Source organism: Notechis scutatus, chromosome 12, assembly GCF_049901735.1.
Source record: "Notechis scutatus isolate UNSWTSFEM ecotype Mainland chromosome 12, rNotScu1.2, whole genome shotgun sequence".
Taxonomy (NCBI): domain Eukaryota; kingdom Metazoa; phylum Chordata; class Lepidosauria; order Squamata; family Elapidae; genus Notechis; species Notechis scutatus.
Window position 1 is genome coordinate 5,331,053 of NC_142020.1, and position 26,843 is coordinate 5,357,895.

Consider the following 26,843-nt stretch of genomic DNA (forward strand, 5'->3'; position numbering starts at 1 on the left):
CATGGTCATTTATCTAGATGACATTTTAATTTACTCAGACACCCTGCAGGAACACTGGCAACATGTGCGGCTGGTGTTACAACGTTTGTGTGATAACCACCTGTTTGCTAAACGTGAGAAGTGTCAGTTTGCACAAACCACGATTGACTTCTTGGGACATTGTATTTCACCTGCTGGGGTGGAAATGGACCTGGAAAAGATACAATCGTTGAGGCATGGGAACCTCCACAGCAGGTTAAGGATGTGCAATGACTGTTGGGGTTCGTGAACTACTACCGCACATTTATTCCCCGCTTTGCTGCCTCGACTGCTCCCCTTTCTAATCTTTTCAAGAAGGGGGAGAAGTTCCATTGGGGTGCTGAGGAGCAGGCAGCTTTCAAGGCGTTGAAGGTCACCTTTCCTTCCAAGCCTATCCTCAAACACCCTGATCCAGGCCAGCTGTTTTGGTGGAAACAGATGCTTCTGATGTGGCTGTTGGTGCGGTGCTCCTCCAGGCCAATGCTCCTGCAGGCACCTTGTTCCCATGTGCTTATTATTCCCGGAAGTTGTCAGCTCCAGAGCGCAACTATATGATTTGGGACAAGGAACTATTGGTGGTTAAGGTCACTTTTGAGACATGACGGCACCAACTGGAGGGGGCTCGTCACCAAATCGAGGTGCGGACGGATCATCGCAATTTGGAACACCTACGTACAGCTCAGACATTGAACCAGCGTCAGGTGAGATGGTCCTAATTCTTTGCTCGATTTGATTTCCGGGTGACCTATGTTCCGAGGGGAGGGAACAACGTGCTGACACCCTATCTCAGAAGCCCAAGTATACCCGAAGGGAGGATAAAATCTTGCCCCGGACAGTGATTCCGTTGGACTGGTTTGCAGCCACCAAGGAACCTGCGGACCTTCGAGTGAGGATTCAGGAGGTGCAGCAGCAGGACCCATTTGTGGCAGCTTGACCTCGAGAATTGGGTGAGAATGGGAGACAAGAGACTCCTTGGGCGTATATTGGGGACCTGTTGCAGTTCCATGATCGCATTTACGTGCCTGGAGGTCCTCTTTGTGGCCTTATCCTACGTCAATGTCATGATAGTCCGGCGGCGGGACACTTTGGGGTGTTCAAAACACTGCACCTCATCTCTAGGACATTTTGGTGGCTGAGACTTAAACTTGATGTGTAGGGATATGTTGCATCCTGTGGGATCTGTCGACAAGCCAAGTATGCTCCTGGTGCACCCCCTGGTCTCTCTTGCAGCCCTTGCCCACGCGAGAACGACCTTGGGGGGCGGTTTCATTGGACTTCATCACTGAGTTTCCACCATTGAAGGGTGCTACAACCATTTTTGTGGTGGTATAAAATAATAATTTTAAAAAGAAGCTGTAACAAAATCAGACCAGTGAAGGTAAATTCAATTTCAGAATGGGTGCTTGAAAAAAAGGATTAGAACGTGTCTCTAAAATACACACTCATTTTATTTCATTGAGCAGCATCACAGTTAATATATTTGCATGCAGTGTTGTGGCACAAAAGAAATTATTAAAGTAGTTCATAAAATTGAAATGTACGCATACCCTTTTGACAGTAGTTATTTGTCCTATATTGCAGTACAAACATTAGAACCTCCTTGGTAAATTGGGATCTTTAATACCCATCTCTCTTTTCCTTCTTTCTTTTTTCAGAATAATTGGTCTATCATTAGACTGTATAATTTCACAACTGAGAGAGAGGGAGAGAGGGAGAGAAGGAGAAAAAGAGAGATTCTTTGCAAGATGGTTGATAGCAATACAGATTTTCATACATAAAGTTAATAGATGGAATTTCCTATATGGACACCCACATGATTATCCCAAATGTGCTTTCCCTATGAACACTGAAGGGACCTTGGAGGTCTTCTAGTCCAAGCCTTTGCTCAAGCAGATCTTATACCATTCCAGACAAGTGGCTGTCCAATTTCTTCTTAAAAACCCCAGTGATGGATGACCCAAAACTTCCAAAAGTAACCCATTCCACTGATTACTTGTTCTCACTGGTAGTTTTCTAATGTAACTTATTGCCTTCCTGCTTATTTTATTTATCCATTATCTTTATCATCTATCTATCTATCTATCTATCTATCTATCTATCTATCTATCTATCTATCTATCTATCTATCTTGCTTGCTTTCTTGCTTTCTTTCTATCTTTGCATTTATGTGTATATTTATTAAGTTCTATATGTTTTTAGCTTATTCTACTTGGCTGTTATTCATTTGGTGTATTTGTGTGTTAATGATCGATGTCTGAGACAGATATATGATAGATATAAGACAGACAGACAGACAGATATAGGTAGCTAGGTAGGTAAATAGATAGATAGAACTATCTCCAACCAGAGTGCCATGCAGTAAATTCAATCCCCAGTCCCCAGAACACTCAGTTTGAAGTAGTCCTGGCTTATGGGAATGATGGTTCCATTGTATTCTCATTGATCCATCCTCACTTTGATTAACATGTTTTTTGTGGTTTTGGACAAAGGGGAATGAGGGTCAAGGACAAAGATTAATAGACAGACAGCCTATCTGTTCAGATAAGAGAAGTTGCTTGCAAAATAGTTTTATACTTTTAAATCCTGTCGAGCAGCATGAGTGAAACAAAACAATTTCACTTGTGGGCGGACAGTTGATTCTTTGATTATGTGCCATTGTAATCATATAAAACTTGATGTCACCTCTTCGCAACACATAGATAGACTTGCTCTGGCAAAATTTTCCCTGTTGAAAAAGTAGTATGTTTTTAGAGCGATATCTTTTAGTTGGAACACCTGGAAAAAGCAAAATTCAGCTGAAAACTAAATTCCAATTTGTTTATTACCATAGAAAGCCTGGAGCAGATCTATTCATACTAATCTTTGCCAGCACTGAGGCAGCAGCTGGGAAATCTTTTTTAAAATCTCCATTTGAGATGGATCCGTCATGTGTTTCCATGTTGCAGACACATGAAGGTGTCTGGGAGATGTCCTCAAGTGATCTTACAACGTCTTACCAATTAATGAATATTTCAGTTTGAACACCACCAACACAAGCACACAACAGATATAAACTAAATGTAAACCACTCCAAACTCGATTGCAGGAAGTACGATTTCAGCAACAGAGTGGTCAATGTCTGCAACTCATTACCTGATTCTGTTGTCACCTGCTCAAACCCCCACTCCTTTACCCTCAAACTAAAAACCTCTATTGACCTCACTTCATTCCTAAGAGGTCTGTAAGAGGTGTGTATAAGTGCACAATCTTGCCTACCATCCCTGTTCTATTGTCCCCAATTATCAATTCTTGTACTTAAACTTATGTTTATTCTTGTTTCTGTTATATTGCAAGCTTTTGATAAAAATAAATAAATAAAATAAATATTTTGGGAACTAAGTAAAGAAGTTATTTTTCCAAGGCACCCGAAGGCCAAACAAGGAATAATGGATGGAAACTGAACAAGGAGAGATTCAACCTGGAAATAAAGAGGAATTTTCTGACAGTGAGAACAATCAACCAATGGAACGGAAGTTGCCTTCAAAAGTTGTGGGAGCTTCATCACTGGAGGCTTTCAAGAAGAGACTGGACTGCCATCTGTCAGAAATGGTGTAGGGTCTCCTGCTTGGGCGGGGGGTTGGGCTAGAAGACCTACAAGGTCACTTCCAATTTTGTTAATCTGTTAAGTTCCTTTGAAACCTTCCAGTTTTGAATGTTATGTTATAAATGTTTTTGTTGGCATTCTTTAAAAGGCCTTTTTCCCAACTCTAGGGATTCCTTTTGAGTTTGCTTTCTTTTGCAATTGCCTTTAATCTTTTTTGTTTGTTTGTTTGTTTTTGACTTTGGAAACCTAAGTTTTATACAGGCCTTATACTGAATGGCTTTAAATTCTATTTTCTGGACTGCCCAGATCATTTGGACTTGGGTAGAACAAAGCTGGAGTAAAAAAAACAAAACACCACTAATTAACAAAAAGAAAGGTGAGAATTTCAATATTCAATGTTTTTATCATTGGGAGGGAGGGAGGGAGGGGAGATAAGAAAGGTGGGGAAGGAAGGAAGGTGAGAGAGAAAGGAGGGAGGGAGGAAGGAAAGGAGGAATGGGGAGACGGAGGAAGGAAATGACAGAATGACAGGGAAACAGTGTGGGAGGAAGGAAAATAGATTTCAATTCTGAGGAAAAGTAGAACCCTTGCCCGGTTATACTGTCAGTATCTAAAATGACTTTGCAAAGGACAGTTTTGTTTGAATTGCAAGGAAGCTGCCCTCAGCAGGCCAATTATGAGAGGAAAAATACATTATTAGCTGAGCCAGGGCTTCCCAAGTTATCCCTTCTATATGTAATGAAAAATGGAATTACCTTTCAGATAATAATCCTAGGCGAGGATCAATTTTAATTAAACTGTTTTAATGGGAAGCCAAGATCCAAAGATCAAAGGCAATTTAAGCTAGGTATTAGTGTTTTCATTCTCCAAAGTCTGTTTTAATACTCCTCATTCATTCATTCATTCATTCATACATTCATTCATTCATTCACTCACTCACTCACTCATTCATTCAATCACCCAGTGTGGGAATCGTTTCCCTTTTATATCACAAAAGAATTGCTACAGAAGAAGTGGAAATTGTTAATACACCTGAATTCATAGCATGCACTTATATACACAGTATTTGACAGCCCTCTCTAAGAGGTTTACAAAGTCAGCATATTGCTCCCAACAATCTGGGTCCCCTTTTTACTGATCTCATAAAGATGGAAGGCTGAGTGAACCTTGAGCCAGTCAGAATCGAACTCCTGCAGTGAGCAGTGAGTTAGCCTGCAGTACTGCATTCTAACCATTGCGCCACCATGGCTCATTACATGTATATGTGTAATTACAGATATGCATGTATGGCAGTGGTGGGGTTCAAATTTTTTTTACTACCGGTTCTGTGAGCGTGGCTTGGTGGGCGTGGCAGGGGAAGGATAAGGTAAAATCTCCGATCAGAGGTGGTATTTGCTGGTTCTCTGAACTACTCAAAATGTCCGCTACCGGTTCTCCAGAACTGGTCAGAACCTGCTGAATACCACCTCTGATGTATGGGTATGGTTGTGTGTCAAGGGTGGGATTCTACCGGTTCAGACTGGTTCTATAGAACCGGTTTTTAAGACTCTGTGCAGTTCGGAGAACTGGCAAATCGTGCCCCTGGCTGGTCCCAGCCATCTCTGCCCACCCCTTCCCACCCAGTCAGTCCTTATTGCACATGTGCAATATCACACACATGTCCGACATTGCTGACTGCATTCTCCCCCGCCCAGTCACTCCTTAAGGAATTTCTTTTTTTCCCTACCTCCCGACGATCAGCTGTGCCAGGATCCCCCTAGCTGTCTTACTGCTTTGCCCAGGACTGCTGCAAAAAAGCCATGCCCACCCAGTCACATGGCCACACTCACCTAGCCATGCCCACAGAACTGGTTGTTAAACAATTGGAATCCCACCCCTGGTGTGTGTGTATGTGTATATGTATACCGTGTGTGTGTGTGTGTGTGTGATATTCTTTTGAGAGCAGGCCACAGAATTTGATTTTTTATGTGTGCCAGTATGTTCACAAAAAAAATGTGACAATAAAGTTTCTCTTCTCTTCTCTTCTCTTCTCTTCTCTTCTCTTCTCTTCTCTTCTCTTCCCTTCCCTTCCCTTCTCTTCTCTTCTCTCCTCTCCTCTTCTCTCCTCTCCTCTCCTCTCCCCTGCCCTCCCTTCCCCTCCCTTCCCTTCCCTTCTCACAGTAAATGCCAACCTCATTAAATAGTAAACCTTGGAATGAAAATAGGATTTATGGAATCTGTTGTAATCCAGCAGAGAAATGGAGGCTTTCAACTTTCCTGGAGCAACAAATTTTGTATTAGTCAACCAAGGGAATGTTCCATATTTGTAATTTTCTTGTGCAATGTGAATCCTCTCTGTTTCTGCTGATGCACACTCCAAAGAGCGAATTTTGCTATTAACAGTGTAAGGAAAAAAAATAGCCCTTGCTAACAAAGAAACAAAAACATCTTAATTATGTATGCAGTTGTACAATTAAACTAATTGTTCATCTGCTGCAAAAACAGACATTCATTGCCTTCTGTATTATCAATGGGGAACATGATGCTCAATTAATACTGTTGTGGAGACCAATGTGCAAGTGATATAAAATGATTAGAGCCGTGCAGAAATCCCTATTTGAATTTTTTTTTTTTTCAGTGTGATTTGGACAATAAATGGGTAGGCACAGAACACAGAATAATAGGATTGGAAGAGACCTAGTCCAACGCCTTGCTCAAGCAGAAGACCCTATACCGGGCTCTCCAAACTTGACAGCTTTAAGACTTGTGGACTTCAACTCCCAGAATTCCTCCTCCAGTCATGTTAGCTCAGGAATTCTGGGAGTTGAATTCCACAAGTCTTAAACTTGCCAAGTTTGAAGACCCTTTAAGACAAATGGCTATCCAATCTCTTCTTAACAACTTCCAGTGTTGGAGCATTCACAACTTCTGGAGTTGTGAGTTGTTCCACTGATTAATTGTTCTCACAGTCAGAAAATTCCTCCTTAGTTCTAGTTTGCTTTTCTCCTTGATTAGTTTCCACTCGTTGCTTCCTGTGCTGCCCTCAGGTGCTTTGGAGAATAGCTTGACTCCCTCTTCTTTGTGGTAGCCCAGAGGTGGTATTCAGCTGGTTTGCACCAGTTCTGGAGAACTGGTAGCGAAAATTTTGAGAACCGGCAAATACCGCCTCTGACTGACCCCGCCCCTATCTATTCTCTGCCTCCCGAGTCCCAGCTGATCAGCTGGGTTTTCTTGTGTTATCCTGCATAGGAGAACAGAGCTGGAAAGCAGGTTAGTGGTGTGGGGAGGGAATGAGATTTTGCAGTATCCTTCCCCTGCCACACCCACCAAGCCATGCCTACCAAGCCACACCCATAGAACCGGTAGTAAAAACAATGAATCCCACCACTGTGGCAGCCCCCTAAATATTGGAACGCTGCTATCATATCATTCCTTGTCTTTCTTTTTACTGGACTAGACATACCCAGTTCCAGCAACCACTCTTCATATGTTTTAGCCTCCAGTCCCCTAATCCTTTTGTCGCTCTTCTCTGCACTCTTTCTAGAGTCTCAACATCTTTTTATATCATGGCGGAAAATGGCTGTAAGTTAAGGACTACCTGTATGCTAGGAGTTTTGGTTTCTGCAAAGAAAAAAAACAAGATTGCTGCCTATAACAAAGCATGCCACCTACAAAAAAATGGGTAACCAGCAGAACTGTCTGAGCAATAAAGAGGCAGAGAACTGAGTGGCGGGGAGGAAAGCATTACCAGCTCCTTTGTGTAGGGAAACACTTGTCCATCAAGCTAATTTTTTTTTTCCAAAAATGAGGGGACTGAATTGCTTTCTAGAAATTAATCTATTTAGAGCTAGAGGCCAAATATCTTGTGATGCATCATACATAATCAGCCTCTGCTCTTTCAAAAATAATCAAGGAGATTAATGTCTACTTTATTAGCCTGAAGTATTTGCAATGGAGGGCTCATTTACATTGGTCCTTTCACAATCCTCAACAAGAATTTCTTAAAATACCCAAAATGATACTTTGGGTGGCATTTTCAGTGTTTCTAGAGGAAGAGAAGAGAAAGAAGAAGAAGGGGAAAAGAAAGGGAAGAAAGGAAAGAAGAGATGAAGGGAAGGAGAGAAAAGGAAAGGAAAGAAGAGATGAAGTGAATGGAAGGAGAGGAGAGGAGAGGAGAGGAAGGAGGAGGAGAGGAAAGGAAAGGAAAGGAGAGGAAAGGAAAGGAAAAAAGAGATGAAGGGAAGGAAAGGGGAAGGGAAGGGAAGGGAAGGGAAGGGAAGGGAAGGAGGAAGGAAGGAAGGAAGGAAGGAAGGAAGGAAGGAAGGAAGGAAGGAAGGAAGGAAGGAAGGAAGGAAGGAAGGAAGCAAGAAAGGAAATGAAAGGACAGGTCAGGACAGGAGGAAGGACAGGACAGGAAAAGAAAGGAAAGGAAAGGAAAGGAAAGGAAAGGAAAGGAAAGGAAAAGAGAAAGCAACCAGACTCCAACCAGTCAGAATTATTTTTTTGCAAATGTTGCAGAGGGTGAAATGATTCTACAACTTTAATATCAGCTTATAGCTTCTTTGCTGAATCAGAGAATTCGTTATCATACTTTTTTGGTACTGCTGTACACTTATTGTCTGTTTCATGCATGCCAAACTACCATGTGTTTATCATAGTTTGTTAAATCAACTACCGGATTGACACATCATGCTACACTTATGGTTTACATACCATAGCGGTTGGATTCACCAACATGCTTAAGCCATTACCACAAACTGTAAGATCCAGTGTGATGGGTAAACACAGATGTAGACACCATTATATATATATGTTTTCGTAGATTTTTGTTTTCGTAGATTTTCACGAGTACAGGAATGTAGGTCTAGGTGTGTTCGGGTCTTTTCCCATGTAAGATTAAGAGTATCTTGGCGACATTTCGGCAAGGTGTATATATATTTGTTTTCTTAAGTTTTCACGGGTATTTACATGTATGACATTCAGCTTTGTTTGGGTATTTTCCCACGTCATTATAGTTGTGCTTTTAAAGTTGTAGCAATGTTTCAGCAGAATCTCATCTGCCGTCATCAGGCTTCTGTACACACACACACACACACACACACACACACACACACACACACACACACACATATATATATATATATATATATATATATATATATATATATATATATATATATATATATATATATATATAAAACAAGAATAACACAAGTTGAAGAAATAAAAATAAATCTGATACATTGCAAAGCAAAGCATCTACTTTCAGTGTCCACTTTACTTCCACACATACTTCTGGGCCCTATATCCTAAATGATTAAAGAATGACCTTTTCCCCAGGTTTATTAACTGAATCAATACAGTTGTTCAATGAATCATGCAATTGTTAGTGAATCCAACTTCCCCCATTGACTTTGTAGTTGAAAGCTGGATGGGAACATTACAAATGATGATTACAGGTTAACAGAGTTGGAAGGGGCCTTGTAGGTCATCTAATCCAACTCCACACCCAAGCAGGAGACCCTACACCATTATTGATAAATGGCAGTCCAGTGATGAAGCTCCCACAACTTCTGAAGGCAACTTCTGGCCCGTTGGTTGATTGTTCTCGCTGTCAGAAAATTCTTCCTTATTTCCAGGTTGAATCTTCCTTGTTCAGTTTCCATCTATTGTTCCCTGTCTGGCCTTTGGGTGCCTTGGAAAACAGCTGACCCCTTCCTCTCTGTGGCAGCCCCTCAAATATTGGAACACTGCTATCATGTCTCCCCTGGTCCTTCTCGTCACTAGACTGCCCAGGACTAGTTGTAAGTCACTATTTTTTTAATGCCATTGTAAATTTCAATGGTCACTGAACAAATGGTTGCAAGTTGATCATTTCCTGTGCGATAATTGCAGAATTTCACATTAATAACACAAGCTTGGACATGTTTCCAGAAGGAATTAATAAAGAAGTTATAAAGTACCCTGAGATTCAAAGCTTTTTTGGAGGGAAAAGAAAACTTTCAGATAATTGGAGGACCAATATTTGAAGCCAATTTTGCAATCTTCTTTCTTGTAATTTGAACCAATTGATTCAGATTCTAGTTTCTAAAACCAACAGAAAACAAAATAGCTCCATTATCTCTCTGACAGCCCTTCCAATTTCTGAAGACAGATATCATGTCATCCTCTCTCCTCCAGGACAAATAGCATGCCAGTCAACTTATCTCTATCATCCAAAGCTAATGCTGTAGCTAAACTAAAGCTTCAACCAAAAAAAAAAATGCCACCCCAAGCTTTTTCTTATCCAATAATATATAAAAAGGAACAAACAGTTAGATATGGTGAGATATTGAATGAAAAGGGTGAACTTAAATCTATGCAGGCATTGGAAGAACAAGGTGTAAAAAAGAATTGGTTTACATATCTGCAAATACAATCTAGATTTGATAAAGATTTTAAAACAGAAGGTATTTATGATAAGTTGACTGATTTAGATAAAATTCTGATGGGTACTGATGAAAAGGTAATTAAAAAACTCTATGGACATGTATTAGAATTTAAGTTGGAGGAAGAACAAGTTAAAGAAACAATGATTGCTTGGGGAAATTTTTTTGGATAGGGGATTGATTTAGAGAAATGGCAAAAATTGTGGTCTCAAAATTATAAAATGACAATATCAACTGCATATAAAGAAAATCTGTATAAGATATTTACAGGTGGCATCTACCCCCAACGAGAATCGCGAGAATGTATAAGAACAAATTGGATAAATGTTGGAAATGTCATCAGATACCTGGTTCATATTTTCATATGTGGTGGACATGCTCGGACACAAAAAGATATTGGACTAAAATTCACACATGGTTGGAAAAAAATGATAAAACAACACATAGACTTTAGAGATCTTTTTATTGGGAATAATACCGGAAATATACAATAAAGAGTAGAAATATTTGATTGTAAATGTTTTAACAGCGGCTAGAATTGTATTTGCTAAGAATTGGAAAAATGAAAAAATACCTATGCAGGAGGAAGTTATCAAGAAAATCATGGACTGTGCTGAAATGAGTAAATTGACATTTGAAATTAAAGAGCAAGAAGATAAACAATTTTATATGATATAGGATTTGTTTTATCAATGGTTGGACAAAAAGATATGGTAATGTAATAGATTAGATAATTTTGTAATAGAAGTTTGATAGATTGATATAAAATGTAATATAGACATATATAATCATTGGATGAAAGTACAATATAAACTTCAAAATAAAATTTGGAATATCTTGTATAAAATGATGGAATAAATAGTTTAGTCATGGATGATCAATAACTGATAAATATATAAGCACCTGTTAGTTTGACAATGAGAAAATTTATATAAACTGTGAGTAATGACCACGAAAGGATAGCACAAAAGATTTGTAACCAACTGACACACTGTGTGTATATAAAATGGAAGATGTTTTTATGTTTTGATTGTATAGGTTTGTCTTAAAAAATAAAATTAAAAATTAAAAAATGCCACCCTAATTCTTTGCAACTCTTCTCAGGTGGAAAAATCAAGGTGACAATTTTCAGCATTTTCTCCCATTGAAGGAAGAAATTCTTTTTAAAAAGGGTGGGAAAATGTTCACCACTGTAGGGGTCTATTTTTAAAAAAAACAAGTGATGATGAACATCTAAATCAAAATCCCAGCAGGTTGCTTATGCCCAGCGGCTAGAAAAAAAGATGCTTTGAGAAGATGCAGCATTATTTTTTTTCCGGAGACATTGCAGATTTTCTTCTTTTCTTTTTTTTAAAAAAGCAAGGCGTAGAAGAAAGATGCCCCAAAGTATCTAAAAGCTCTTTGGTAAATTTGAATTCATGTTGACATCAAAATATTTTATTTTAAATCACCGTGAAAACGTTTGTGTTCCTCCAACTACAAGACTTAAGCCTTTTCCCATATCCTCATTTCAAAGCTCACCCTTCAAGGTCAAAATTGAAGGCGTGGGTTTGAGACCCCCCTAACACAACAAACTGGTTCAACCACAGGGAAGATAATGAAAGAGAGTCTTTAAGGAAAGTTTAGAGGAAAAAGGGATGGTTTAGCCTTGAAAATTGCAATGTATGGCTGTGAAAGTTGGACTATAAGGAAGGCTGAGCACTACAGAATGGAGGCCTTTGAACTCTGGTGCTGGAGAAGACTCCTGCGAGTCCCTTGGACTGCAAGGCGATCCAACCGGTCAGTCCTAGAGGAGATCAATCAACCCTGACTGCTCTTTAGAAGCCAGATCCTGAAGATGAAACTCATAATACTTTGGCCACCTCATGAGAAGGAAGGATTTACTGGAGAAGAGTCTAATGCTGGGAATGATTGAGGGCTAAAGAAGAAGAAGGGGACAGCAGAGAATGAGGGGGCTGGATGGAGTCCCTGAAGCAGTCGGAGTGAACTTAAATAGACTCCGTGGGGTGGTAATGGACAGGAAAGCCTGGAGGAATGTTGTACATGGGGTTGCGATGGGTCAGACATGACTTCGCAAATAACAACAACAGCCTTGAAAACAGAGGAGATTGTTTTCTTCCCTCAGTTGAAGAGATATCACCTAGAAGGAGGCCAAGAATTCTCTTGTTCAAGGGTACAGGACATGGACTAATGGTTTTAAGTCACAGATCTTGAAAGCTAGAAAATAAAAATTGCAAGATTCTGTTACAGCCCATCTTAATAAATTATAGCTTTAGTTTCCTATAGAAGAAAATACTTCTAGCTCAGGGATGAACTGTAGAGTCCTCGGTCCTTTCTGAGCTTGGTTGTTTTCTTGCAGATGTTTCGTGACCCAACTAGGTAACATTATCATCAGGGGTGCACTTCAAAAATTTTAGCAAAGGGTTTTCCGCCCAGTTGCTGCGTGGGCGTGGCCATGGTGGGCATAGCCTAGTTTGCCTCCTGTTCCACGACAGGGGGATGGTTTGCCCTCCTGAGCTCCGGAGGCTTTCCTCGAGCCTCCGGGAGGGTGAAAACGGTCTCCCCGGGCTCCAGAGGCTCTCTGGAAGTCAGAAACAGGCCCATTTCCAGTTTTATTGAACTTCCAGAAGGCCCGTTTTTCACCCTCCCCGAGCCTCCATGCACGCCCTACATTTACCTGCATCCAAAACGGGCTGTATGGGGACTCCTGGGAGGGGAGGGGAGGAGTGGGCAGGGCCATCCAGGAATGGGATTGGGGGGGGGGGTCCTCCAAACTGCACAGAATCATATCTGGGGGCTCTCCTGATCCCCTGCAAATCTCCAGCAGCCCACCCCTGGTCATCAGTCTAGAAGGGAGTGGGGTGTGCTCTTTGTTTCCAGTTTTCCTGTGGAGGTGATGATTTTGGTCTGGTGGACCTGGTGGATCTGGCATCAGTTTTGAAAGCCTGCTTGGGCTTCACCTCCCCACTTTCTCATACCACAGTGAATTAGGGAAGGGTCTGCCTGAAATGTTTCCAAATATTTACCCTGCTTCCTAAGTTTTCAGATAATATTTCAAACTTCTTTTCTTAGGTTGCATATTCCTGTCAAGGTCACGCTCTATAGTTGAGCATGGCCTGGCTGAAATTTGTAATCGATTAGATTCTTAGTGTTTTCTGAGCTTGAGTTAGGATTAGGGTTAGGGCAGGAGTCCTTCACCCCCAGGCTGTGGCCCACTACTGGGACATGGCCTATTCAGAACTGGGCCATGTGAGTGGTGGGATGGCATGCACACACGCATGTGCAGATCAACTTGCATGAATGGCAGGCTGGCATACATGTACACACACACACACACACAGAGAGAGAGAGCTCAACAAGTTGATCTATGATACACGTTGGCCCACTACTTGTGAAAGTTGAGTTGTGCACACTCACACTTGTGCACCAGCCTACCCCTCACATGGCCCACTTTCCCTCTCCCTGCCCCCCATTGGGCTGCCAAGCCACAAAGATTAGGGGCCACTGGATTAGGATTAAGAGTTAGAGGTTGGGTTAGAATTAGTGTTAAGTTTAAGACATGGGCTAGACTTCTTTTCCTGAAGACTTTTCATGACCAGGTTCAATAACTACATAATGGCTCCCTGCCTCCTCATCTTTCAATTCTAAATAGTTACAGTATGTCACACAGTCAGCCAGATGTTCATTATTGTTGTTATTATTGATCATTTTAATATTTTACTGGCTTTTACTCTTTGTAAGCCACACAGAGTCACCTCTAGGCAATATAGGCAGCATGCAAGTCTAATAAAAAAACAAATACAGGGAAGAATAAAATTTCAGTGCTCTATGAAGCTTTCAGTGGTCTCCTTTGTGCTGATGGCATCACTGGTCATGAAAAGTCTGCAGGAAAACAACCAAGATCAGGGAACACCAATTCTGATCTAAATAGATCCTCTACTATTAGTCAGCTCTCTGATGGGTATGATTTATTTTGGATTCCTGCAGTAAACAGGGGCTGGACTTCATGGTGTAAATCCATAAGTCAACCATGCAGCCTGTGGAATTCTGGGAGTTGAAGTTGCTGAGGTTGAGAAAGACCAGTCTAAATGCAACCTTCATAGTTTACAATTATAGATCAAACTTTGAGTAACTATCCTCACAGCAGATTTTTTTTTTTTTTTTTTTTTGCAGGAAAGATATCTGGCAAGACAATTTGACAGCAGCAATTACATTTTCCAAAAGTCATCAATTTTCACCAGAGTTGATTTTTAAAACCATCTCCAGTCTACTCAGCAAGTCAGCTAAGGACAGAACTGACCTCACTATTTCATTCCACATCAGGGAATTTGATGTGACCCATTTATGAAGCCAACTATGATCACCCCACAAGGGTTTTGAGCCTGTTTCTTGTGTGCAGTTTCCAATTGTTGGGATTTGACAATGATTAAGATAATGATATCATGACACATAAGCTCTCACAGGAAATTACCATTATGGCATGGTGGAAGGGCTCGGTAACTTCAGGGACAATGAGGGTGATGCTATAAGGAACATATCCTCCCAGAAGGTTCTGCTCGGCTGAGAAGATCAAAATTGGAGTCTGAAGCTAAGAATGACCCAGAATAGGGATGAGGACAGCTAAAAGGGATACAAATCCATCTAAAAGAAACTCATAAATCAAACTCAGAAGATGGCAATAGCAAGCTACTTCTGTACTTCTGGAATATTGCAACCAATTTTGGTCACCATACTACAAAAAAAAAAAAAAAAAAACAAGATGTTGAGACCTTGGAAAAAGTTCAGAGAAGAACAACTAAGATGATCAAAGGCCTGGAGACAAAAACATATGAAGAACGGCTACAGGATTTGGGTTGGGCTAATCTAAAGAAAAGAATTAGGGGTGACATGATAGCAGTATCCTGGTATTTGAGAGGCTGCCACAAAGAAGAGGGGGGCAAATTATTCTCCAAAGCACCCGAGGGCAGGACAGGAAACAATGGTTGGAAACTAATCAAAGAGAAAAGCAACCTTGAATTAAGGAGAATCTTCCTAACAGTGAGGACAATTAACAAGTAGAAATCATGGGGGCTCCATCACTGGAGGTTTTTAAAAAGAGATTGGACAGTCACTTGTCTGAGATGGCATAGGTTCTCCTGCTTGAGCAGGGGGCTGGACTAGAAGACCTCCAAGACCTATTCTATTCTATTCTATTCTATTCTATTCTATTCTATTCTATTCTATTCTATTCTATTCTATTCTATTCTATTCTATTCTATTCTATTCTATTCTGTTGTAACCTCAAACAGTCACTAAATGAATGTTTTTAAGTCAAGGACTACCTGTATACATGTAGGGTTTGAATCAGGGGTGGGATTCAAAAATTTTAACAACCGGTTCTGTGGGCGTGGCTTAGTTGATGGGCGTGGCTTGGTGGTCATGTAATTGGGTGGACATGGCTTGGTGGTCATGTTATTGGCAGGGTGTGGCCAACTCAATATCACTCACATCGAGGCACGCATCTCCTCGCATGGCCTCTCATGTCTGTGGGGAAGCTGCAACAGTCGTAAGTGTGAAAAACGATCATAAGTCACTTTTTTCAGTGCCGTTGTAACTTTGAGTGATCACTCCACACAAGCAAAGTACCAGCAAAGAAGGGGAAAAAAAATCCAGAGATGTTCCTGAGACAGGAAGTCTAGTCCTGCCAAGAATGTAATAAGGGTTAACGGAGAGGCAGTTTCTGTAAGCAACACCAGAATGTTTCCTTCCTGCCTTCCTTACAGGATTAGGCCAGTAATTTATTCTAACAACTGGTTCTCCGAACTGCTTAGAATGTTAACAACCAGTTCTAGCGAATAGGTGTGAACTGGTAGAATCCCAGCCCTGGTTTGAATGTTGTATTGTAAAGTGGGCCTCTCTGTGGGATATGTATGATTTAGCAAGAAAGAAAACTGTCTTTATATGTGTGAAACTTCGTATAGCAGAAGGCTTGGCACAACCTGGGGGCGGAGTTAAAAGAGACTCAGCCAATAATGGCTAACAAGCAGACTTAGTCCAACCTCTCTTGAATTCAGTTGATTTGATTATCTAACTCCAAACAGGTGCTAAGATTCTTAGTTGAGAAGATTCTTCAGCCTAGACTTGAGTAGCAGTTAATAGGCTTAATTGGACCTCCACCTCTGGACCTGGCCTGGCCTACCTGAACCATTTCTGCTGCTTCTGGAGGCAGCATTGAGCTTCCAAGAGTTGATATTTACTCTCAAATATTGATGGGACACCAAGTTCTAGCCCAGTTTCACCCAAACTTTTACGTATTTATTTATTTTGCTCAAAAAGTCAAGACAGACTGTTTCCTGTCTCTGTTCAAGATCCTGTAAATGCCTTTGGTGGCTTAAGATGGCCGTATCAGAAGGAACACATGTTAACATATGGTGTTACCACCAACTTCATTATCCTTTCAGCCTAAGGTAAATTTTTTTTAATTCTCTCATGACTTCTGATCTATCAATATGCTGCTTGTTTGAATTGGGATGCTGCAGTGTTTTAAAATATGTATATCCTCTGTTTTATTTTTAAACCCAATTTAAAATGTGTTTTCAGTCATTATTCCTTTTGTTTTGAAATAGTTTTAGACTACTATAAACCTTACAAGGAAAGCTCTGTTGTAAAGGGTGGCACACCAACTCAAAAAGTATAATAAACTAACAAAACAAAACAATACAAAACCCTAGCCCCTTTTAAAGAAATTTCTGCTTTGCTGAGCAAACAATACTAAAGTTTCCACTGATGTGAGTTAGGAGGTGATTTTATTTACCAAATGTTATGAACCAAAAGAACAATCACAACTTGGAAAAAAAATTGGATCATAAAAATAACAGTGGGTAAACATAAAAATAAACAAACATACTGGGGAAAAATATGCTGTATTATGTACAAAATTTCACAATTTACATAAAAATCTCTGTAGATTGGTCACTTAATAGCAAAAAAATGCAATTTTAGCTCGTAAGAACTTGGGACTTTCATTGAACTGTTGGGTCTAAACATTTGCAGAGGGATTGTAATACGGGATGCTATAAAATAATAGGAAATTAATAATTACTATTAGTGGATTAATGGTATGGGAAGTTATGAAACTATTTGTCTGAAATGGTATATGGTATATTCTATTGTGTTGTGTTGTATTGTGTTCTAGTCTAGTCGCTTGGTTAAATCCCAGATGTCTCTATAAAGTTTATTTTTTATTTATTTTTATTTTATTTATTTATTTTGTTTTTCAAGCATGTATGAGAAAACAAGTATAACTATAAAGATAACATGTAAACATATAAGTATAAACAGGGATAAGTATATACATAATAAATGAGTATGAATAAATGGGAACAGTAGGACAGGGACGGTAGGCACTCTGGTGCGCTTATGCACGCCCCCTTATAGACCTCTTAGGAATGGAGTGAGGTTTAAGGTTAAAGTTTTGGGGGTTTGAGTCTGTAACAACAGAGTCAGGGAGTGAGTTCCAGACATTGACCACTCTGTTGCTGAAGTCGTATTTTCTGCAATCAAGTTTGGAGCAGTTTATTTTGATTTTATACCTATTGTTTGCCCATGTATTATTGCGGTTGAAACTGAAGTAGTCATTGACAGATAGGACGTTGTAGCAGACAATTTTGTGTACTAAGCTTAGAGCAGACCATAGGCGGCATAGTTCTAAATTGACTAGGTCCAAAATTTCAAGCCTGGTGACATAAGGTATTCTATTGCAAGCGGAGGAGTTGAGAACTCTTCTCATGAAATACCTCTGAACTCATTCAATTGTATTAATGTCCATTATACAGTGAGGATTCCAGGCAAATGAGCTGTATTCCAGAATTGGTCTGGCGGACTTGGGACTTTCATTGAACTGTTGGGTCTAAATATTTGTAGAGGGATTGTAATAAGGGATGCTATAAAATAATAGGAAATTAATAATTACTATTAGTGGATTAATGGTATGGGATGTTATGAAACTATTTTTCTGAAGTGGTGTTCTGGTCAACGATGGCTCAGAGACTGCGTTTGTGCGCCACTTTGATCCATGCTTACCCTGTTGGGGGGGTCCTTAAAGGACCGGATTCATCTGACCCACCTCATAGGAGTGGGGGGAAGAGGGGGAGACCACCAGCTGGGTCAAGGAGAGCTGCATCTCCCCTCCCTAGCTTGGCAAACTCCCCTAGAAGACAGGGAGAAGCAGCAGTCTTTTAATGGCTGCCCTGTAGATGGGAAGCTGCCAGGACACAAGTTTTGTGCTGGAGAGTGAAAGTGGTGAGCAGCGTGTAACTGGATAAAAGACTTTGAATATTCTTTTTTATAACCCGGAAAAGTGGAAAGATGGACCCCTCGTTTGGAAGAGTAGTAGCGGCAAACAAAAAATAAGAGGAAAATATAAGGTAAAGAAAAAACTGGAAATAAAAGAATTATACGTTATTAGAGACTAAATTTGGAATAACATTAATTGGACATTAATCAGGCATTGAATAAAATGCTGGACTTATTTGGAATTGGTTAAATCTAATATTAATATTATGGAAAAGTGAACTAAAAATAAAAAAAATTCTAAGAAGAAAGTGATATAGAGCACCACCTAAGTGTTAAAGATTTCCTTCTTTTATGTTTCTATGGAAAGTTACTGGTTGTATGTAACAAGATCCCCGAAAGCTTTATAACAAAAGAAGAAGAGGGGATTACAGTTAAAATGGAGACTTTTGACAAGGACTAAAACAGAAAAAAATGACTTTTAATAAAATAAAGAATAACTTAATAGACCAAAGAAATGGAAGAAATAAGCAAATAATTTAAGTTGGAGCTCCAAAATGTGAGAGAGATGTTTAAAGAAAGAATGAGATTGGTGGAGTTAATGCTGAGTAAAGTAATGGCGTTACAGCTTGTGGAAGAACAAAGGAAGCCCAGAGAGGATGAATTAAAAGAAGGAAATAACAGCCTTGACGAGCATGAAGAACAAGGATCATTGTCAAAGGACATAAAAAGACTTAAAACAGAGACATCGATGTTAGAGACAATAAATAAAAGAAAGACACTCAAGACTAAGAAGAAGAAGAAGAGAATACATAAGAAGAAACCCCAAAAAAGAGAACTGAAAAGGGGGGGAAACATGGCCAACAGGCAGAGGGAAATAAAAATAAAATTAGAAGGAAAAAAGAAGAAAGACTGGGGAAACTTAGAAAAGGGAAACCCAGCCAAAATTAAAAGGAATGATAAAGTTTCAAGATTTAGAGATAAGGGTTAGGGATTGTATAAGGGGGATACCACATGGGAATGTATATTGGCATTCAGTTTAAAACTTGTTAGAAATTATTATAGGCCATAGAGATTGAAAAAAGATCTGAAAGCATGAATAGAAGAGATGATTCCACCAGACTGTCAATTATTTGGAAGCCTGCACTCAGAAACAAAAATATTTCCACACCACAAGCCAGGCAAACCCCGGGGCACAAACAGATCCCCCCTGATACCTCCAGCTCAAACAAACCCCAACCAGGCACCCAGATGAAACCTAGCTTCCTAACAAATGATAGCCGTCCCTTTACTCGGAGCCAAGCCACACTAAAAGCCTCCAATACAGGAACACAATGTTGCCAGCCAATCAAGACACAAAAAAAGCCACAAAACAGACAGAAGATATTAGAAACACTAATCAAGCAGAACACAGCAAACTCCAAGACCAATAAACACAGACCAAGACTCCCAACCAATCAGGGTGAAGAAAAAACCATTCTAACACAGCACGAGGCTAGCACCAAATTTAAAACAGAAACGGCTGTGAAAGTCTGACTCACAGACGAACGCAATACAGAAGCCTGATGATGGCAGATGAGATTCTGCTGAAATGTTGCTACAACTTTAAAAGCACAACTATAATGACGTGGGAAAATACCCAAACAAAGCTGAATACCATACATATAAATGCCCATGAAAACTTAAGATATATATATGTTTATATTAAGCTTTGCCATCACTGGTATAGGGTCTCCTGCTTCAGCAGGAGATTGGAGGAGAAGACCTACCATGTCCCTGCCAATTCTGTTATTCAATACCACATCCTATTGTGTTTTTTGACTGGTAACACAAAGTAGAACCTGTTCCTGCTTGGACCTGGATTTTGAATGGATCATCAAAAGTGCCAGCTTGGCTCTGATGCCTACACAAAGTCTACATTGTTTTAAATCAACCCTTTTATTCCACCTTTAAGAAAGTTGAGTACTAGATATTCTTGACTTACAACTGTAATTGTAATTATAAGCCACAGTGGCACAGTGGTTAGAGTGCGGAACTGCAGGGCACTTCTGCTGCCTGCCGAACTGCTGAATTTGGCAGTTCGAATCCCACCAGTATCAAGGTTGACTCGTCCTTCCGTCCTTCCAGGGTGGGTAAAATGAGGACCCAGATTGTTGGGGACAATATGCTGACTCTATAAACCGCTTAGAGAGGGCTGTAAAGCACTGTGAAGCAGTATATAACTATAAGTGCTATTGCTATTGAGCCCAGAAGTGCAATCATAAGTTGTATGGGTTATTAAGCAGGTCATCATGTGACCGACACAATTTTATGACATTTTTATGGCAGTCATTAAGCAAGTGTTGCAGTTGTTAAGTGAGCCCATTGTTTGCAATGGGCTTTTTTTAATGGACACTAGAAGTAAACACCAGTTTCCAGCAAAAACATCCTAAAGCTTGATCATGTAACTGTGGGATGCTGCAAACAGCTGTAAATGTGGATGGGTTACAGGGTGCCCAAAATATGATCACATGACTGAGGGGATGTCAAAACATCTGGGCTGTAAGTATCTTTTTTAGGATCCATCATAACATCAAACAAAGTGGCCAGTTGTACTACTTACAATAAGCTTAGGACAGTGATGGATAATCTTTTCGTCACTGCATGCCAAAAAGTGCATGCACACATGCCTGCACCCATAGTGAAATGTGCGTGTGATCCCCCCCGCCCACTGCGCATGCACCCCTCCATGCATGCATGGCAGATACCCGACAATCAGCTGGCTGGCGGGGGGGTGGTATGCACAGGTGTAGTGGATCTGTTCCCAGTGACGGCTTGCATGCTGGCAGAAATGGCTCTGTGTGCCACTTCTGGCATGCATGCCATAGGTTTGCCATCACAGGAGATCTGTGTCCAAACAACCAGACTATAAGTAGATAGATAAAAAACCTCTAACTATGGCAGTCAATATGGCTATATGCTTCCTTCACATGAGAAGGACACACTCCTATCACACTTGGAGCAATACACACAAATACATTGTAAATATGAAGTAAACTTGACACAGATTTAGAAAGGAAACCCATCATCATAAAAGATATTAAGATGTTGGAATATGCCTCTACACAAAGCATTCTCCTGTTCAATCCAAAATGCTTCACAACCATAGAATCCAAGTAATGCTTGGACAATAAAATCACAGCTCTATCCTTTTGACATATACAACATGACTGTGACCTTGAGTTGTTGTTTTTTTTGACCACCCATTCCCATGTACACCGTTGCAGCCAAACAAACTAGGCTTCTGTCCATCCATCTATTTCTCATCTCCTGAAACTATAGTTAACCGGTTTAAACACCGATTTAGACAAAGTTCATTCCTTCATTCAATACAGCAGATGTTCTGACCAAGGCTTCCTGAGACTGTAATTAAACATACGCTTAGTTAAAACAACTCTTGCTTTATTTCAACGCTGGAAATTATGTTGATTCCCAGCCTGTAATGAGTCCCAAACAGTCCCTCGAGATAAGCACCCACTTTTAACTCCTTTGAATTGCTGCCAACAACTAAAGTGCCAAATTAGCTGTAAAAAACCAACCAAAGTACAAAGTCCACACACAGCTTCAAGGATTAATCGACTTTGCTTCCTGCAAAGGTTTCTCTACCTTTGCATTTCCTTTATACCTTATGAGAGGGGCAATCACCTCCATGACTTACTCCTGAGTTTCCCCTTTTGTCTTAACTGTTCTCGCCTTCTAGCAGCTCTGCGCACATGCGCACTGGGAACAGGCTCCCCTTATTCCTCTGCCTTGCTGCTGCCAGACTCCGAAGGCTCCGGAGTCAGCACACCACTTCCAGATGGTCCTGGTCCCATCTCTGTATCAGACGCAGCCCTCCCCGTTCTTCCCCACTGTCCAATTCCGCTGCCCTCTGCACAGATTGCCGGCAAAGCACAGCTGCAGAATACAACCAGGTCCCGGTAAAACCTCTGTCTTACCAAAATGCTTCCTGCTGAAATCTACGCTATTAAAGGAAGGACGTAGGAGAGTGGCTGAAAATTTACCTTGAATCAAACCTCAGAGTTGAAATTCATCACATATTTGTTTCCACTCGGTAGGTCAGGCCATCCCACTAGGTTCCTAAATGAACTCCAGGCCTGGGACTGTCTGCTGAGGCTTTGGAAAATGAACAGTACTTTTTAAAGGAGGAAGTTTGGAAAAATAAAACGAAAAAAAAAACCTACTTACGGTGGCTGTGCCTGAGACAGTTTGTGCATTTGTGTCACTTGTGTTTGGTTCAGAGTGCGTCTGAGCAGGTGGGTACAGATTTAACGTGTGCTCTGTAACCGTGGTTTGCCCGGAGTAGTCGGGGGTGGGGTGAGGATGAGGGCTGGTGTAGTCTCCTGGGATGCCGTTTTGAGGAGGAGCAAACTGGGCAGAGGCGTAGGGCTGAGCCATTGTTTCAGGGGGTGCAGCCGCTTCCTGATTACCCTGTAAAAACATGAAACAACAGGGGAGAACATTGAGCGGGATTTGGTTTTGCCAAGATTAATGCCTCTTTGAGGAGCTTCATCACACTTCTGTCCAGCTTTCCTTCCTGCTGGGACCTCAGCAGTCATCCATCTGCAGGGAGGAGCTGAGCTGCTACTGGCTTTACTCACAAATAAGGTTTCCTGGGGAACCACACAACTTTTTAACTCAGCATCTTTCCTCTTCCTCCACCCAATCCAGCGGTAAAATAACACCATTCCAATAAGGTCCCCACAACCATTACGGTGCTGTCCTTGTGAGCAAAATTGTGTTTGTGATAAGAGGTGGGGTTTACAGAATAGCCTGGAGGCAAGTTTGCTGCCAGTTGTATAAGATTGCAATTAATTGCATTTCAAAAGAGTAATTTTGAAATTATCAATAAAACCTTGAGTCTTGTAGTATGTAACAAACAAAGCAGAGATATACAAGCTTGACAGAATATTTATGGTGTCCCCCTTTTTAAAACAAACAAACAAACAAACTTTTCTATGAAATGAAAGCCAAATAATTTGATTTTCGGGTTTCATTTTTTTTCTCTCTCTTTGCTTAGTCCAACAAACATTTAGTAATAGCTGAATATTATGAATATACATTATGGAATACTTAAACATTACCAGAAAAACAATAATGCCAAGCTACCAGTGAATGAGGACTCTATAGCAATCATACAAAGTTTGAAAATAAATAAATTGGATTTTTAAAGGTGTCTTTAAACCATGAATACTTACAAAGGAACAAGACATCCTGGTTTCCTTCCATACTATTATTTAATCACTATTACTTAGATCAAGGAACTTCAAACTTGGCAAGTTTAAGACTTGTGAAGTTCAACTCCCAGAATTCCTCAGCTAACATGACTGGAGGAAGAATTCTAGGAGTTGAAGTCCACAAGTCTTAAAGCTGTCAAGTTACATAATAATATAGGAATTCAAGCCCTCCCCTTTGTGACACCATGTTTAGTGTGTTTTATACTTTCAACAACTTGTACAAGCTAATCTCCCAAATTATGCCCTGGTACAAATTGACTAAAGTTTCCATCAACACATGTGTTAAAAAGTTTAAAACAAAAAACAAAAAAGAATCTGAATTTCTTTTCAAATGGTCCCTAAAGCTGGATGAAAGCAATATTGTCCATTGAGTTTGTGAAGTTTGCCAGGCTCCTTGAACCAATGGCAATTCTTATTACAGGTAGGTAGATAGGTAGATAGGTAGATAGATAGATAGATAGATAGATAGATAGATAGATAGATAGATAGATAGATATGGATGGTGGATGGATGGATGGATGGATGGATGGATGGAATAATGGGAAGATAGATAATAGATTGGTAGATCAATAGACAGATAGGATGAATGGACTGACAGATGATAGCAAGTTGAATAGATAGATGATAAATGAAAGATAAATGAGAGCATATGCACCAAGACAAATTCCTTCTGTGTCCAATCACACTTGGCCAATAAGAAAGAAAGAAAGAAAGAAAGAAAGAAAGGAAGGAAGGAAGGAAGGAAGGAAGGAAGGAAGGAAGGAAGGAAGGAAGGAAGGAAGGAAGGAAGGAAGGAAGGATTGACAGATGATAGCAAACTGAATAGATAGAGAGAGAATGGAGAGATACAATGGATAGGCAGATGGATGTGTGGATGGACAGATCAATTGACAGATGTTAGCAAGCTGGATGGATAGATGGATCCATCCAATTCATCTATCTGGACAGATGTTATAAAGAAAAACCCCAGTGTCTTCTTTATTTATAAAGAACACTTCTGATTCTCACATAAGCTCTCCAGTGGAAAAAAAGCAGGTTGAGATAGGAAAAAAGAATTTCAGGTGGACATTATGTTTGAAAGGATATATAGCCTTATGCAGAAATTTAAACCCAGCACAGTCTAGTCCCCATGTTTCTTAACTTGACAGCTTGAGAATGTGTAGAAAGTAACTGTCACAATTTCTCAGACAGCATGCTGGTCCAGTGTTTAACCTCTCTATGCAATCTGATGAAGGGAGTTGTTAATTTGTTAATGGCAAAGGGTTTACTAGACTTTTTCCAAGTATAAACCAGAAATTTTAAGTACAAGGCACTTTAAAAAATAAAAGTGTTCATTTAAAATACGAGCAGTTTGGGTTTTAAACAAAAAGCAAGTCAGCCCTAAACTTGACGCTAGCAGCAAGCCATATCAAACAAACCATAATCAAACAGGATCAACCATTTTATTTCCAAAAAGCTTTCTAATTGTGATAATAATTTAATATGATTAAACAACAACATCTGCCTACCCAGGTTTTTTTGGGAAGGATTCCATAAGCGAACAAAAATGCCAAATCCAATTGGATCATTTGGCTGACTGGGCGACCAACTAGAATAATTTATTAATCTTGTATGCTGCCCAATTTTAAATGACTCTCAGTGGCTCAAAACAATCAAACAAAGAAATTACAATAAAACCAATGTTATATTTAGCCACGCAGGACCTGGCTACATTATGTATCATCTGATGCTTTATGCCAGATACTTGGAACTCTGGATAGTATTATTATTCAGTGTAAATCCTGTAATATTCATTAGTATCAATGCAAGCCTAAACTGCCAGTGCAATCCTAAATTGCATTAACGGAGGGATACAATCAAGATCAAGTGAGGTACTAATACCACTCTATAAAGCCTCAGTAAGACCACACCTAAAGTATCACATCCAATTTTGGTCACACTATAAAAAATAAGATTGTGACTCTAGAAAGAGTGCAGAGAAGAGCAATAAAGATGATTAGGGGACTGGAGGCTAAAACATATGAAGAATGGTTGCAGAAACTGGGTATAGCTAGTCTAGTGAAGAGAAGGACCAGGGGAGACATGATAGCAGTCTTCCAAGATTTGAGGGGTTGCCACAGAGAGGAGGAAGGGGTCAAGCTATTTTCCAAGGCACCTGAAGACCAGACTAGGAATAATGGATGGAAACTGAACAAGGAGAGATTCAGCCTGGAAATAAGGAGAAATTTTCTCACAGGGAGAACCATCAACCCACGGAACAGAAGTTGCCTTTGGAAGTTGTGGGAGCTTCATCCCTGGAGGCTTTCAAGAAGAGACTGGACTGCCCTCTGTCAGAAATGGTGCAGGGTCTCCTGCTTGGGTGAGGAGTCGGAATAGAAGACCTTCAAAGTCCCTTCCAACTATTAATCTGTATCAAAGTAATTTTCCCCAACAGCTACACTCAATCAGATAGCTATATTATGAAGCTTGAAACCGTCTCCATGTTAGCATTTCATGAGAGTGATCATGAAACACTTGCAGAAAATTTCACATGTTCCCACTGCCCCACCTCCAAGTTAACCTCCTTTGTTTTCTGAAGGAAGGGGAGGAGGGAAATCCTGCTACACTTAAACAAAATGAGAATGAATACTTGTTGCAATCAAGCAGACCAGTGTATCTCAATTTTGGCCACTTTAAAATGAGTAGACTTGAATTCTGAGAGTTGGAAGTCTACTCAACTTTAACGTTGCCACAGTTGAGAAACAATGAAGTAGACAAAAATCTGAGTCACTGGTTGTAGCTGACAGTTTTCCAATTGCGTCAAAAATCAATGACCATTTCTAGGAAACTGGATCAAGACAATCAGGAAATAAAGAGTCGACAAAGGGAGTTTTGAAGGAGAGTGGAAAATGGACTTATCCCATTTAACTGGGCAACAATTCTGTCTGGAGTTTTTTGTGAAGATAGATTGGCTTTGGAGATTGGACTTGTTGTATTTAATCAATCAGCAATTGATAACAGAGGGTATAATGAAACAAATGAGGATATGTGATCCAGGACCAATCAGGGTTAATTGTTGGCATGATTTGAGATAGTTAAGAAGCCATGGTAAATGTTCTATGAATTGATTACAATAATAGCTTGTTAACAGAGGGTTTGGGAATTTCAATCTTGTCTCTCTTTTATTAATAATATTTTTATTACTTTTATATAATATTTTTATTATCATTGTTCTTCCAGTTAACTATTATTAATATAGTAAATAGATGACAGGCTAACAATTTGTAAATTTATTTAGTAGTTTATTAG

At 40.0% G+C, this 26,843-nt stretch overlaps 1 protein-coding gene across 11 annotated transcripts in view; it reads right to left on the minus strand.

Moving 5' to 3' along the window:
• The window catches only part of RBFOX1 (RNA binding fox-1 homolog 1), a 1,983,080-nt gene that overhangs the window by 214,628 nt on the left and 1,741,609 nt on the right, over window positions 1-26,843 (minus strand). For all 11 annotated transcript variants that reach the window (XM_087973167.1, XM_087973163.1, XM_087973172.1 and 8 more), the window contains one exon: window positions 22,507-22,749. In XM_087973167.1, the coding sequence (XP_087829293.1) occupies window positions 22,507-22,749 (243 nt within the window). The remainder of the gene's footprint in view (window positions 1-22,506; window positions 22,750-26,843) is intronic.